Source organism: Salvelinus sp. IW2-2015, linkage group LG14 (assembly GCF_002910315.2).
Source record: "Salvelinus sp. IW2-2015 linkage group LG14, ASM291031v2, whole genome shotgun sequence".
Classification (NCBI taxonomy): Eukaryota; Metazoa; Chordata; class Actinopteri; order Salmoniformes; family Salmonidae; genus Salvelinus; species Salvelinus sp. IW2-2015.
The window spans coordinates 20,843,006-20,858,694 of record NC_036854.1 but is presented as its reverse complement, the minus strand read 5'-3'; the positions used below and the strand labels follow the sequence as shown (position 1 = coordinate 20,858,694).

At 42.2% G+C, this 15,689-nt stretch overlaps 2 protein-coding genes across 5 annotated transcripts in view; both read left to right on the top strand.

The window, feature by feature from the left end:
• Positions 1 to 3,991: 3,991 nt before the first annotated feature.
• LOC111973597 (adenosine 5'-monophosphoramidase HINT3) lies at positions 3,992 to 6,905 on the top strand. Of its 3 annotated transcripts, none has more exons than XM_024000979.2 (5): positions 3,992 to 4,557; positions 5,391 to 5,547; positions 6,139 to 6,208; positions 6,350 to 6,476; positions 6,592 to 6,905. In XM_024000979.2, the coding sequence occupies exons 2-5, from the start codon at positions 5,421 to 5,423 to the stop codon at positions 6,637 to 6,639; spliced, it is 372 nt and encodes a 123-aa protein (XP_023856747.1). In that variant the 5' UTR covers positions 3,992 to 4,557; positions 5,391 to 5,420; the 3' UTR covers positions 6,640 to 6,905. The 3 variants fall into 3 exon arrangements, with proteins under 3 accessions (XP_023856747.1, XP_023856746.1, XP_023856745.1); XM_024000978.2 differs by having other exon boundaries at positions 3,992 to 5,122; positions 5,430 to 5,547; XM_024000977.2 differs by having other exon boundaries at positions 3,992 to 5,122.
• A 7,673-nt stretch (positions 6,906 to 14,578) lies between these two features.
• Positions 14,579 to 15,689, top strand: part of LOC111973336 (R-spondin-3-like) — an 18,963-nt gene continuing 17,852 nt past the window's right edge. For both annotated transcript variants that reach the window (XM_024000660.1, XM_024000661.1), the window contains exons 1-2: positions 14,579 to 14,790; positions 14,982 to 15,095. The gene's annotated coding sequence lies outside the window, so the exon portion shown is untranslated. The remainder of the gene's footprint in view (positions 14,791 to 14,981; positions 15,096 to 15,689) is intronic.

Below are 15,689 nucleotides of genomic sequence, written 5' to 3'. Positions count from 1 at the left end.
GTGTTGGAGGGTACTATGGTGTTAAATACTTGAGCTGTAGTCGATGAACAGCATTCTGACATAGGTATTTCCTCTTGCCCAGATGGGTTTGGTCAGTGTGCAGTGGTGGTTGCGTGTCTGTGGCCTATTGGTGGGTAAGCAAATTGGAGTGGGTCTAGGGTGTTGAGGTAGGGTGGAGGTGATATGGTCCTTGACCTAGTCTCTCAAAGCACTTCAATGATAGACGGAAGTGAGTACGTAGGGGCGGTAGTCGTTTAGCTTCAGTTACTTAGCTTTCTTGGGAACAGGAACAATGGTGGCCCTCTTGAAGCATGTGGGAACAGCAGACTGGGATAAGGATTGATTGAATATGTCCTTAAACACACCAGCCAGCTGGTCTGCGCAATGCTCTGAGAACGTGGCTGGAAATGCCGTCTGGGCTGCCAGCTTGCGAGGGTTAACACGTTTAATTGTTTTACTCACCTCGGCTGCGTGAAGGAGAGCCGCAGGTTTTGGTAGCGGGCCGTGTCAGTGGCACTGTATTGTCCTCAAAGCGAGCAAAAAAAGTTATTTAGTCTGTCTGGGAGCAGACATCGGTGTCCGCGATCGGGGGCTGGTTTTTCCTTTTGTAATCCGTGATTGATGTAGAACCTGCCACATACCTCTTCGTGTCTGAGCTGTTGAATTGCGACTCTATACTTGGTCTCTATACTGGCACTTAGCTTGTTTGATTGCCTTGCGGAGGGAATAGCTACACTGTTTTGTATTCGGTCATGTTTCCGGTCCACTTTGCCTGGTTAAAAGCAGTGGTTCGCGCTTTCAGTTTCACGCGAATGCTGCCATCAATCATGGTTTTCTGTTTTGGGAATGTTTTAATCGTTGCTGTGGGTAGACATCGTCAATGCACTTTCTAATGTACTCTCTCACAATCAGCGTATTCGTCAATGTTGTTGTTGGACGCAATGCGGAAAACATATTCCAATCCACGTGATCGAAGCAGTCTTGAAGCGTGGAATCAGATTGGTCGGACAGCCGTTGAACAGACCTGAGCGGGAGCTTGCCGTTTTTAGTTTTTGTTTGTAGGCTGGTAGCAACAAAATTGAGTCGTGGTCAGCTTTTTCCGAAAGATGTCGGGGGAGGGCCTTTATGGTTGCGGAGTTAGTATAACAATGTCCAAGGTTTTACCAGCCTGGTAGCACATCGAGTATGCTGATGAATTTAGGGTAGTTTTGTTTTCAGATTAGCCTTGTTAAAATACCCAGTACGATGAATGCAGCTCAGGGTGTGTGGTTTCCAGTTTCCATAAAGTTCAGATAAAGTTCGTTCAGGGCCATCGATGTGTCTGCTGGGGGGAATATATACGGCTGTGATTATAATCGAAGAGAATTCCCTTGGTAGTAATGCGGTCGACATTTGATTGTGAGGAATTCTTAATCAGGTGAACAGAATGACTTGAGTTCCTGTATGTTGTTATGATCACACCACGTCTGTTAATCATAAGGCGTACACCCGCCCCTCTTCTTACAGAAAGATGTTTGTTTCTGTCGGCGCGATGCATGAAGAAACCAGCTGGCTGCACCGACTCCGTTAGCGTCTCTCGAGTGAGCCATGTTTCCGTGAAGCAGAGAACGTTACAGTCTCTGATGTCTCTCTGGAATGTTACCCTTGCTCGGATTTCATCAACCTTGTTGTCAAGAGACTGGACATTGGCGAGTAGTATGCTAGGGAGTGGAGCGCGATGTGCCCGTCTCCGAATCCTGACAAGAAGACCGCTTCGTTTGCCCCTTTTACGGCGTCGTTGTTTAGGGTCGCCGGCTGGGATCAGATCCATTGTACTGGGTGGAAGGCAAAACACAGGATCCGCTTCGGGAGAGTCATATTACTGGTTGTAATGATGGTGAGTTGACATTGCTCTTATATTCAGTAGTTCCTCCCGACTGTATGTAATGAAACCTAAGATTACCTGGGGTACCAATGTAAGAAATAACACATAAAAAAATAAAATACTGCATAGTTTCCTAGGAACGCGAAGCGTTGGAGGTGTAAAAAAAAAATTGTGGGAAAAAAATGTGTTACTGCTAAAACACACAGCAGCACTAACTAGCAGCAAATCTCTCTGTTGTGTTTATACGGGCATCTTCTTAAAAAGGACTATAAAAAAAGGACTATAATTGAAGTTTAGTGCATTATCAAACAGTACTGACATGTCAGGATACTGCTGAGCAAAGTGCTGCTCTGTCCTCTTCAGATGAGAAGGGATCGGTCCCAAAGATAGATACACTAATCAATGTGGATCCCACATCTTCGCTATACATGTTTTTTTTTAACCTTTATTTAACTAGGCAAGTCATTTAAGAACAAATTCTTATTTTCAATGACAGCCTAGGAACAGTGGGTTAACTGCCTTGTTCAGGGGCAGAACGACAGATTTTTACCTTGTCAGCTTGGGGATTTGATCTTGCAACCTTTCAGTTACTAGTCCAACACTCTAACCACTAGGCTACCTGCTGCTACTGTGGCTCAAGATACCAGGTCCTCCCCAATCTTTTTTTAGGCATCCATCCTTTGCCAAGTTCGTTGGGAATGGTGTGGAAGAACTTGACTGGCCTGCACCTCAACCCCATTGAACACCTTTGGGATGAATTGGAACGCTGACTGCCAGCCAGGCCTAATCGCCCAAAATCAGTGCTCGACCTCAATACTGCTCGTGGCTGAATGGAAGCAAGTACCCGCAGCAATGGTCCAACATCTAGTGGAAAGCCTTCCCAGAAGAGTGGAGGCAATTTGTAATGAGATGTTTGACGAGCAGGTGTCCACATACTTTTGGTCACGTAGTGTATGTTGTTTGAAGGTAGAGCACTTTAACGATGAGGTGATCACTTTCGTTGTTGTCACTTACAGCTGATGATGCATCAAAAAACTGTGCTTGTAGGTGTTGAATTCCCATATCTGGCCGCTGGTCATCTGTCGCTGGGTCCTTGAATAGGTCTTGTGTCATCAGACTCTCTGTGCTTTCCTGAACAGACACTCTTTTGGTACTTCTGGGGGTCGAAACAGCCACGTCATGTCTTTTCGTTCCAATTTGCTCTTTGCCTCGTTAAAACATCCAATTCTTTCCACAACATTGGCACTTCTTTTATATTTGAGTAGAAGATTGCAACAGGAGCCACATACTGCTTTTGAAAACTCATCACGCAGCGTGACAGGTCCCGTTATCTCTTCTAAAGTCAGTGTACAGTCCGGTTGCAATAAAGACGATTTACCTTTCAAAAGGTTATGTTTGTTCCTGTTACAGTCGTACGGCATACATCAACATAATATGGTTTTAAATCAGTTATTTCAGGGCCATCATCACGCACTGTTGCACCTACGACACTAATCTAGTGAACACTAGTGATGACTCTTTTTGAAATTACCTAGCTATCTGGCCGGTCGACCGGACCTATCTGGCTGGACGGCAGGACATACCTATCTGGCCGACCCACCAGACGGACTTTCTGTTCTATGTTCGCTATTTCTTTGACGTTTTTGCATCTTTAACTTTTGGTTTTGTACACCAGCTTCAAACAGCTGAAAATACAATATTTTTGCTTATGGAAAATATTTCACAGTGGTATAGATGGTACAATGATTATCTACACTATACTTGCTTGTTTTGTCACATAAACTGAAATTTGGCAAACTATTAGAATTTTTGCAACCGGGAAATGGCAGAGCAATTTATATACAGTGCAGGTTGAACCACACTGCTAACCTTATGCCTAACAAACTACTCAAAAATAAAATGTTTGTAGCCAATTTTGACTTTGTGGGTGTGTTTTCTAGTGCACACCCAAGTTCTGTGTGTACTGTACACCACACCCACTCAAGTTACATCCACTTGTTGAAAATACACTAGCAAATTCTTCTGACTGTAGGCGGCTTCGCCAGAGATACTTTTAGGAGATGGGAAACTCTTCGCCATAGAAACAATCGCATTAACGCCCACTGTATCCGTCCATTGTCGATGGGCCGCGCTGTGCATTCTGGTTACACTCAGACAAGGCGCTCTCTCCTTTAAGGAGTCTATGGGAGTCAATTGGGCGCTAACACAAAAAGCCAACATGAGCATGAATTACGTAAACAAGAAGCTCAACATTACAATTTTTCCAGGAGTTGAGATAACGAACTTGTCCTCTGTTATATCGTATAGATTTCAAATCGTGACAGTGCGTACTTTCAAGGAAAATAGGCAGGTTTCCCGACTCATACCCTGATTTACAGAATGGATTTCGTTACGAAAAGCTAAGCAACCACATTACGCAGCATGATGACGTGAACGCGATTGATCGACAGTATACAGGGCGAAGCGTTAAGTTTCTCTAAACATTTTGTGCTGGGACTCTTATCCCATCTTTTTCAAACATCTCTGGCTTCGCTCTAGCCTTGCTGACGCGCGACCCACGTGACTACACGACGAGGAAGTAGAGAGGCTGGTGTTTTATCAAGTCATATCTCAGCTGTACAGTCACAGATATAACATTGTTCTATCTATACAAATCTTTGGCACGGTAGTGAGGGGCATTCTGAGTCATTTCGGTGAGCTCCCAACTGGATCCTCGTTCAAAATACTTTAAAACTCGATCTAGAACCAAGGGAAAATTGCAAATCGCCGTTGTAAAGCGCAGGAATTAGCTACCTTTATGTCAGATCGTGAAATGCACGTTTAAATACATTTTTACCTGGATAAATTATTCACCTACAAAAATGAATTTTCTTTAAACACACTGCAAAAATGAGCGTGGACCAGAATGACACGCTTTCTTGTTTCTGCAGTGAGGATTCACCCTCTTTAGACAATTATTTTGTAACGTATCTGCAGGTAATCGTTTTGAGACAACAACAAAAAACTAGTACTTGTATGTAAATCAGGGGAAACTAATGAACGGCATTTTCACTCATGCGATTCGATTCCCGACGTTCATAAAACAAAACAAAAAGAGCAGCTAGGTCGGGAACGACCCATCACAGTGAAATGGCAACTTATGAAAGCACTGATAATGAAGCAAAGGACACCACATCTCCAAACGAGAATGACAAAACTTGCTGTTTCTGTAATATTGCCAAGGAACAGTCGGGGTCTGACACAGAAATGCAGCTTTTTGTAAGTTTCGTCATTTGACAGAATCGAACAATATAGCTAGGTAATGAGGTGAAAGTCTAATGCTGCGTTCAAGTGCTAGCTGGAACTAGGAATCCCAAATGTCCAATTTACTTACTTGTAGTTATACACGTGCCGCGTTCAACCGGTTAGCAAGTCGAACATTTCAGAGTTTCCTAGTTTCAACTAGCACGTAAACGCGGCATAAAATGCGCTCGGTGGTAGGCTACTACTACTAGCTACTAATATTGTGTATCTTACATCATGCCAGTATAAGAAGCCAAGTGTTTATTATTCTCAAATGCGTAAGGATGATGAACTGGTCTGCTTTCGTGACCTGAAACCCGGGGCACGGCATCATTACCTGGTTGTACCTAGGACACACGTCGGGAACTGCAAATCACTCCGGAAGGAGCACATACCTTTGGGTAAGGTAAAGTATTTACTTCTGGGGTGCTGACCTGTTGCACCCTCTACAACCACTGATTATTATTACTACTACTTGACCCTGTTGGTCATCTATGAACGCTTGAACATCTTGGCCATGTACTGTTATAATCTCAACCCGGTATAGCCAGAAGAGGACTGGCCACCCCTCAGAGCCTGGTTCCTCTCTAGGTTTTCCCTAGCCACTGTGCTACTACATCTGCATTGCTTGCTGTTTGGGATTGTAGGCTGGGTTTCTGTATAGCACTGTGACATTGGCTGATGTAAAAAGGGCTTTATAAATACATTTGATTGTATGTATAAGGAGTCATGCTATCTGTCAAATTGTAGCTTCCTGTCTTGGACACTTTCATTCGTTTTATATTTGTATTAAATGTTTTCTAGTTATTATACTGTTGTCATTTTTGTATGTTTAAAAATTGACAAAAAATAAATGTATAAATTACAAATAGAGAAGCACAAATTAATTGGAAATAGACAGGCCTAGCCCATACATGATCCTCTGAAATGTTGTGTACATAATCACATGGTGTCTGATTGGAGAGTATTGATAGGCTCTTTACTTTTTGCAGTGGAGAAGATGGAGGAAATGGGAAGGAGTGTATTGCAGAAGAAAAAGGTGACTGACCTGGATGACATAAGGTAAAGGTCTACATTATGATTAGCCATGTCATTGAGACAGATCACATTGACCTCAGCCCTAATAATACATTAGAGTACATGCCCATCTGTGTTGCAATTTCTGAGGATCCTAACTTGTTCCCTTGTTTTTGTCTTCCATAGGATGGGGTTCCACATGCCCCCCTTCTCCTCTGTCCCTCACCTCCATCTCCACGTCATTGCTCCTGCCAGTCAGATGAGCATCAGGTCGCTCAGGCACTATGGGCCACAATCCTATTGGTTCATCACTGTGAGTGGAGCAGCAACCTATACCATTTCACTATGGGTGGTCCTACATGTTTGTGTCATGTTTACAATATTCAGATCTCTTGTGTGTGAAATCATTTGTCTGTGCTCTATTGTAGGTAGACAAAGTGCTCCAGCAGTTAAGGACCCAGAACCAGGTCAAATAAGAACACACCTGGTTTAGCAGGAAACAACAGGACTGGGCCACAACTCTTACATGGCTGACTGCATTTCCTCCCTATACTTGACATGCACTAATCTGAAGGACTGGCCCGCAAAAAGATTTGTTTGTTTTTGGTTAAAAAACAGACAGTAAAATCACCAGGAATTCTGCAAAAAATAAAAGATGTGATCGTGTCTCAATGTAATTCAAGGTATGAAATTATTGTTATTTTTAAATGAACTGAACAAAAATAAATGTATCGTGCAACAATTTCAAAAAGTTTCCTGAGTTATGGTTCATATAAGGAAATAAAATTCTTGGCAAAGGAGAAATGCTCACTAACAGGGATGTAAACAAATTTGTGCACCAAATTTAAGAGAAATAAGTGTGTGGCCATCTGACACAAACTCACTCTTTAATGTGGAACAACACTGTTTCTCTCTTCTCTCAGAGAGCAGCAAAGGAAATATAACATTAAAGGGCCTTTTGTGCTCAGATTTGATCGTTTTTAAGCGTGATTGTTTTTCTAGGTGGAGAAAACATCTTGTTGCCTATCCCTGCACTAGTAGGTATGTTGTGCTAGATTTTACTTTGGGGTTATTTCTATGCCTTGTTACATTATTACCAATGTGGGTATCATTGCTGACAGACAGTCTAATGAGCAATAGTTTTGATAATAAAGACGAATTATATAACACGCTAATCCTAGGCATTTTGCGCTGACTTTTTTTTCATTATCATGTACACGGTAAGTAAACCAGTGTCTGCCGTCCTTGTGCGTTGACTCCAATTATTTTGGCCACATGGGGGCGTCAAAGCCCTATGATTACCAAAGAATGGCCTTGTAGATGTCAGAAGGAACCCCTCAAGTGCGCGTGTGCACAAACTCAATTCGGTCTTGCACTTCTTAAAAACAACTTAATTAAAAAAAAGTCAAGTTTATAAAACTTAGTGTACTGTGTTCGCAACAGAAATGTATTGAGATCAGATGTTTCATCGATTTAGAAAATGAGCAGGATATCGGCCCAGTTTCACCTAGTTCCATCCTTTTCCATCACCCCTTTTGAGTTTCTATTTCTCCCTCCCAGTCCTTTTTCCACCCAACCTCATCTATATTTGTAGAAAGAGTTTCCTGTAAACAATAGATATTATATTATTTCTCTTTTAGTTGTGTAAAAATGTATCTTCTTTTTTAGGATCTGCTAAGCCATTACAATTATAACTTGCTATTGTCACGCCCTGACCGTAGAGATCCTTTTTATGTCTCTATTTTGGTTGGTCAGGGCGTGAGTTTGGGTGGCCATTCTATGTCTGGTGTTCTATGTTGTCCTTGTTTTGTATTTCTATGTGTTTGGCCTAGTGTGGTTCCCAATCAGAGGCAGCTGTCTATCGTTGTCTCTGATTGAGAATCATACTTAGGTAGCCTGTTCCCACCTGTGTTTGTGGGTGGTTATTTTCTGTTTAGTGTTTGTCGTCACCTTTTAGAACTGGTCGTTTGTCAGTGTTCATATTTATTAAAGAAACATATTTATGAATACTTACCATGCTGCACCTTGGTCCTCTTCTCCTTCTCCAGATGACGTTCGTTACAGCTATACTTATTTCCACACTTACCAAGTTTCAGTTATACTTACCACAACCAATGTTTGTAAACTTACCATTAAAAAGCACCATGATGGTTAAGTGTCCATATAAACTCAGCAAAAAAAGAACCATCCCTTTTTCAGGACCTTGTCTTTCAAAGATAATTAGTTAAAATTCAAATAACTTCACAGATCTTCATTGTAAAGGGTCTGTTTCCCATGCTTGTTCAATGAACCATAAACAATTAATGAACATGCACCTGTGGAACGGTCGTTAAGACACTAACAGCTTACAGACGGTATGTCACATCTGCTCCTGCTACGCCCTCGTGTTCATCCGGTGTCTCCTTGACCTGCAGCCACTCCCCCAGTACACTCTCTCTCCCTTTCCCTCTCTGTGTGATTGTGTGGTTGGAGACAGGTGTGCTGGAGTCAGAGCAGATCCCCACCAGCTGCAACCCGTTACATAATCAAGACCTCTACAAATACTCAGTCCTGCCACTTCCACTCTGCCAGATCATAATCTCTGCTCAGTCAGTTTATGCTTCTATCTTTTATTATTATTCAAGATCCTGTTACCCTGCTGTGCCTGTTTCCCTGCCTGACACTGTTTATCCTTGCCCTGCAGTTTTGCCGCCCTGACTCTAGTATCCTGTCTACTGTTCCACATCTCACCACCCTGCTACCCTGTTCTGGATTCAGCTCACCATCACTCCCTTGGATTTTCCTCCAGACCTGTTTACCCTGTCTTAACCCAGCTCACTCCAACCTCACCCTCCACATCTGGTTTCCTACAATCCACCCGAGCTTCCTCTGGCCTGCACTCCATCTCTCCCTGTTTGGCAATAAATGTTTTGGTTTATTCATCCAGTTTCCTCGTCTGAGTCTGCTCCTGGGTTCCCCTGTGCCGCTCCACTTAACACGGTAGACAATTAAGGTCACAGTTATGAAAACTTAGGACACTAAAGAGGCCTTTCTACTGACTGAAAAATTCCAAAAGAAAGATGCCCAGGGTCCCTGTTCATCTGTGTGAACGTGCCTTAGGCATGCTGCAAGGAGGCATGAGGACTGCAGATTTGGCCAGGGAAATAAATTGCAATGTCTGTACTGTGAGATGCCTAAGACAGCGCTACAGGGAGACAGGACAGATAGCTGATTGTCCTCACAATGGCAGACGATGTGTAACAACACCTGCACAGGATCACTACATCCGAACATCACACCTGCGGGACAGGTACAGGAGGGCAACGACAACTGCACGAGTTACACCAGGAACGCACAATCCCTCCATCAGTGCTCAGACTGTCCKCAATAGGCTGAGAGAGGCTGGACTGAGGGCTTGTAGGCCTGTTGTAAGGCAGGTCCTCACCAGACATCACCGGCAACAAAGCCGCCTATGGGCACAAACCCACCGTCTCTGGACCAGACAGGACTGGCAAAAAGTGCTCTTCACTGACAAGTTGCGGTTTTGTCTCACCAGGGGTGATGGTCGGATTCGTGTTTATCGCAGAAGAAATGAGCGTTACGCCGAGGTCTTTACTCTGGAGCGGGATCAAGGTGGAGGTTCTGTCATGGTCTGGGGCGGTGTGTTACAGCATCATCAGACTGAGCTTGTCATTGCAGGCAATCTCAACGCTGTGCATTACAGGGAAGACAGCCTTCTCGCTCATGTGGTACCATTCCTGCAGGCTCATACTGACATGACCCTCCAGCATGACAATGCCACCAGCCATACTGCTCGTTCTGTGCGTGATTTCCTGCAAGACAGGAATGTCAGTGTTCTGCCACGGCCAGCGAAGAGCTCGGATCTCAATCCCATTGAGCACGTCTGGGACCTGTTGGATCGGAGGGTTAGGGCTAGGGCCATTCCCCCCAGAAATGGCCAGGAACTTGCAGGTGCCTTGGTGGAAGAGTGGGGTAACATCTCACAGCAAGAACTGGCAAATCTGGTGCAGTCCATGAGGAGGAGATGCACTGCAGTACGTAATACAGCTGGTGGCCACACCAAGTGGCCACTCTAGGTCTGTTGTCACGAAGACCATCAGACCATCTCCCTGACTCATGCACCTTTGCTTCCTAAGGCAAACCCTTGGCCGACAATTGGTGTTGACCAGAGGGAAATATGGGCAGTCCCATGATAACACAAGTATTTATGAGGATGCTTATTAAGAGAACTAACCAAATAACATGGAAAACAATAAAATAAAAAAATAGTAACAGTAATACAATATTAATAGAAATAATAAACAGCAAAATCTTATAATTGCATACTCGTATTAGAAAGTCCTAGCAAGGCTATAAGCATGTCAGCCCAACCTGCTCAGGTCATTGTATTCAATTGTTCAATTATTTTTATAGAAAGAATGAAGAGAAAACCTAAATAACCTAAATGTTTATTCCACCTGAGACATTTCATGTAGTCCTCATATCATGTTGTATTCCAACAAAAAAAGGAAAAAGGAACAGATTCTAACGGCCGCTAATGACTGCAAGTAAAAATTCATCACATTATATCCTGTTGTATAGTGCCGTGGCTGTGCCAGAGCCGACCGCAAGCCAAACCTGGGCATACCCATGTTCAACTCACAACCGATTCCGACACAGCCATGGCACGACAGCCAAGAACACATGCAGTACTGACGATCCAAAACGGGTAAACCTGTAAAACCAACCCTCTCCAGCCATACACATGTTGTTTTTTTATTCCAGGGTCGTTGCTCTATCACCTCCGCTGTTTTACACCTAGGCCTATATCATTAGGATCAATAATATAAAAGGGTAGAATAATTAGCTTATATAGAAATATATAATATACCTTTCTCTCGCTTAGAGAAGTGCTTCCATAAACCAGTTATTGTATTAATTCTACCGTTAACTTTAATCCCTTTATCCCAGTGTTAACCAGACCGCCACACACTAGAGACAACAAACCTGTTGACAATACCTAATCCATCCATTTGCCGGTGTGTATCGGAAGAATAATAATCCTTTACATGTTTAATATTGAGATTAGTTTTTTTAATGTAAAAGGGTAATAACCAATTATTTTAGGATCGTATAGGCCTCTTCCAATAGAGAACCTAGGCAGGTTTTTAATTATATAATAATTTATCCTAGCCCTATAATAAATATGTTCATATTCATTAAGTTTTATCTTAACAGCTAATCGTTCTGATTCACATCGGCGAACAAGGGCCGCACTATATAACAGCTTTTAAGTCATAATATACCCCGACCTTTACAATTAGGTCATATCATATTAAACAAAAACAAAAAAACGTGGTATTTCTAATGTACACTCTTCAATTTAAATAAAAATCCTAAAGAAAAAAAGGTCAGCCTTACCTATCTTCGCCTTCCCCTAAATCAAAACCTGATATTACGTCCATATAGTCCAACGTTACATATTGCCTAAATTGAAAAAGGATAAGTTCATCATACCCATTCTGCATTACCATAAACCCAACCTTATTTGAAATCCACATGGTCCACGGCTCCATACGGCATGAATATACTATATATATTATTGACTGTATGTTTGTTTATTCCATGTGTAACTCTGTGTTGTTGTATGTGTCGAACTGCTGTGCTTTATCTTGGCCAGGTCGCAGTTGTAAATGAGAACTTGTTCTCAACTAGCCTACCTGGTTAAATAAAGGTGAAATAAAATAAAACATGTATATATTTTTATTAAAAATAAATTCGTTCATGCAACAAACGAATTACATATTTGTACTGTGTAATGCGGTGGAAGTATGTATCAGGGTCTGCTTCAATAGGAGGCAGGTATCACTCACAGCCACGTTGTAATCTTCGAGTCCTTGAACGTTTGGTTGTTTACATATAATTTATCCACCAACTAGACGAACAGTCTGCTTCTCTGCTCGGAGCCTTTTGAAAGTGGGGTACGGGGCACGTCGTCTCTCCACTATTTCATGAGGAAATTGTTAATTAATAGAGAATGGGGTGTTCTTCAATTCCCTAACCTGTTGTAACAAGGCAATTTTCATTTTGTAGTGGGTTAGCATAGCTTTGATCGGACGGGGCCTTCCCTCTGCTCTGCCACCGAAACAGTGAGCTATTTGAAAAAGTCATTTTGAGATGACGTTTCATGAATACCTTGGCTTTTTCCCCCGTTGACTGATAGTTTTCGTTCTCCTTTATTCCAATATTATTTTTCATACTTCTGCACTTTAGATCAAGTAATTCGTCTTTCATTGTTTTATTATCATACCGTAGCCTCTCTGTAGTGTCTTTAAGGGAGTACACGGTAGTTTTCATTATCTTATTTTCTGCTCGTATTTCTTCAATTATTGTATTACTGTCATCCGTTCCTGTTTTTAAGGCCTCAACTTCCCCCAGTAGCCCAGGCAATATATCCAGTTTTTTGAACTGCTCTCTCATGCTTGTAAGAAATGCTCTATCTTCTGGAGATTAAGTTATAAAAACGCCCCCCTCCAATGTTACATTAGGAATTTTAGACTGCGGCTTTCCTCCTGTTTCGCTCGCAGAACTCGAGGAAAGGTATTCTCTTGTTTGCTTCGATGTATCAGTTTCTTTTCCGAGCATATCAAAATTCTGATCAATAAATTGGTACAGATTCTCTTTATTATCCACAATGTTTGTTTCGTAGTTATCAGCTAATCCTCAATTTGTGTGATTAATTAATGGGACAAGCTGTGCCTACCACGCTATCACCCTCTTTCCATGTGTTTTTAAGGATATATTCCTGGGGAATAGTTACAGGGGAGAGGAGGGGGGATGAATGAGCCAATTGTAAACTGGGGATGATTAGGTGGCCATGATGGTATGAAAGCCAGATTGGGAATTTAGCCAGGACACCAGGGTTAACACCCCTACTCTTACAATAAGTGCCATGGGATCTTTAGTGACCACAGAGTCAGTCCCATCTGAAAGACGGCACACTACACAGGGCAATGTCCCCAATCACTGCCCTGGGGCAATGGGATATTTTTTTAGAACAGAAGAAAGGGTGCCTTCTACTTGCCCTCCAACACCACTTCCAGCAGTATCTGGTCTCCCATCCAGGGACTGACCAGGACCAACACTGCTTAACTTCAGAAGCAAGCCAGCAGTGGGATGCAGGGTGGTATGCTGCTGGCAAAACATGGTAATGTTGCCATTGTTTATTCAAGTTTTTCGAAATAAACATGTCTCCCAAGTCCCATATCACACACTCACGAACTTTAAATATGTGTGTACATTGTCCTCTCAATCTGGGAGGAGCATCTCATATTAGATTCATTTGTACATGTCCACCATATACCCTGCCACCTAGCCTAGTGGTTAGAGCGTTGGACTAGTAACCGAAAGATTCCAAGTTCAAATCCCCAGAGCTGACAAGATACAAATCGGCCGTCATTGAAAATAAGAATTTGTTCTTAACTGACTTGCCTGGTTAAATAAATACAAGTAAATCTCGGCAAAGTTCTTCTTCTGTGGGTTTCATGGCAGACTACAACCCAAAAAGGTGTATTACCTGGACAGTGGTGTAAAAATCAAATCCATATGTTTTATTTTACCTTTATTTAACTAGGCAAGTCAGTTAAGAACAAATTCTTATTTTCAATGACGGCCTAGGAACAGTGGGTTAACTGCCTGTTCAGGGGCAGAACGACAGATTTGTACCTTGTCAGCTCAGGGATTTGAACTTGCAACCTTTCGGTTACTAGTCCAACGCTCTAACCACTAGGCTACCCTGCCGCCCCAGGGAAACTAACTCAATCCACCCAAAAAAAGCACATTAACGAAACCAAGTCCCCAAAACTACCACTTCTACCCAGTGGTGGAAAAAGTACCCAATTGTCATATGAGTAAAAGTAAAGATACCTTAATAGAAAATGACTCAAGTAAAAATGAAAGTCACCCAGTAAAATTCTACTTGAGTAAAAGTATTTGATTAAAAAAAATACTTAAGTATCAAAAGTAAATGTAATTGCTAAACTATACTTAAGTATCGAAAGTACAAGTATAAATAATTTCAAATTCTTTACATTATTCAAAGTGAGTGGGGCAGTGGTCAAAGTGCTTGAGGCGTCACTACAGATACCCTGGTTCGATTCCAGGCTGTATTACATCCGGCCGTGATTGGGAGTTCCATAGGGCGGCGCACAATGGGCCCAGCGTCGTCCGGGTTTGTACGGGGTGGGCGGTCATTGTAAATAAAATAAAAATCTTAATTAAATAAAGGTTAAAAACATCAAAACACAGAAAAGATAACCAAGGCCCTTTGATGGTCATCAACTCAACGCAATAAATATAAATTATTTTCTAAATCGAGAGAAACAATGAGTGTTTAAATATATTTTATTATAAAGCAAACATGGAAAATACTGACGTCACATTATGCGCACGTAGAGAGCGACGCGGGGGATTGAAAATCGTAAACAGCCACCTATTTGTTTGTTCTGTGAAACAAATGTCGCTGTTTTCAGGATAAGTAATTTAGCTACGAGTTTGGCAATATGTTGAAATGGGTACCCAAGACAACATTAAAGTCTCTAATGAAGAAGAAAGCCCACATTCGTGTAGGCATAGCCGCAGATGCAATGGTATGTTTGAAAATGCTATCGTAGCTAGCTGTCGTTACTAACAATTCTAGCCAGCGAGGCTAATGTTAAAATATTGTTTTCAAACGAATAGCTATAAGGTACATGCTAACGTTAGTTATGTAACTTAGCTTAACCAGCTACTGTAGTGGGATAGTTAGCCGTCGGTGTCTGAAACTGAACGTCCCTCCTAGGTCGAGCTGAACGTGCTGCTGTTTCTGCATAGCCTCGCAGAAGAGGCGAGGACCAAAGCGTTTGAGGAGAAATCTGCGACTATCAAAGCACACCACGTCAAAGCAGTATCCAAGGTATTGGTTACTGAACAACATTGGGTGGTAGGACACAAAGGGTGCATTTCAATGGTCTAAAGCACAGGTGTCAAACTCATTCCATGGAGGGCGGAGTGCCTGCGGATTTTCACTCCTCCCTTGTACTTGATTGATCAATAAGGTCATTGATTAGTTAGGAACTCCCCTCATGTGGTTGTTTAGGTCTTAATTAGACACAAATTGAAAGGAAGTAACAAAAATCAGCAGACAGCCCTCCATGGAATGAGTTTGACAACCCTGTTGTAAAGGGCCCCCTCCTTCATTAACACTGATCTGAAATAGCCTGGACAGTAGTCCAATATTAGACCTCTGATTTAATTAAGGTGGGAGTGGTTGCTGAGTTTGAATTAAGCAGCGTGTCGAGTAAATTTGGTGAAGAGGAATGTTCTGAATGGACAACAGTAGTATTGAAACCTGGAACAAAAAGTAAATTGGAGTAGGGGATACGTGTGTAAATGATAATGAATAGCTTCTGGTTAGGATGCGTTTGTTGAGTAAGGATGCGTTTGTTGAGTAAGGATGCGTTTGTTGAGTAAGGATGCGTTTGTTGAGTAAGGATGCGTTTGTTGAGTA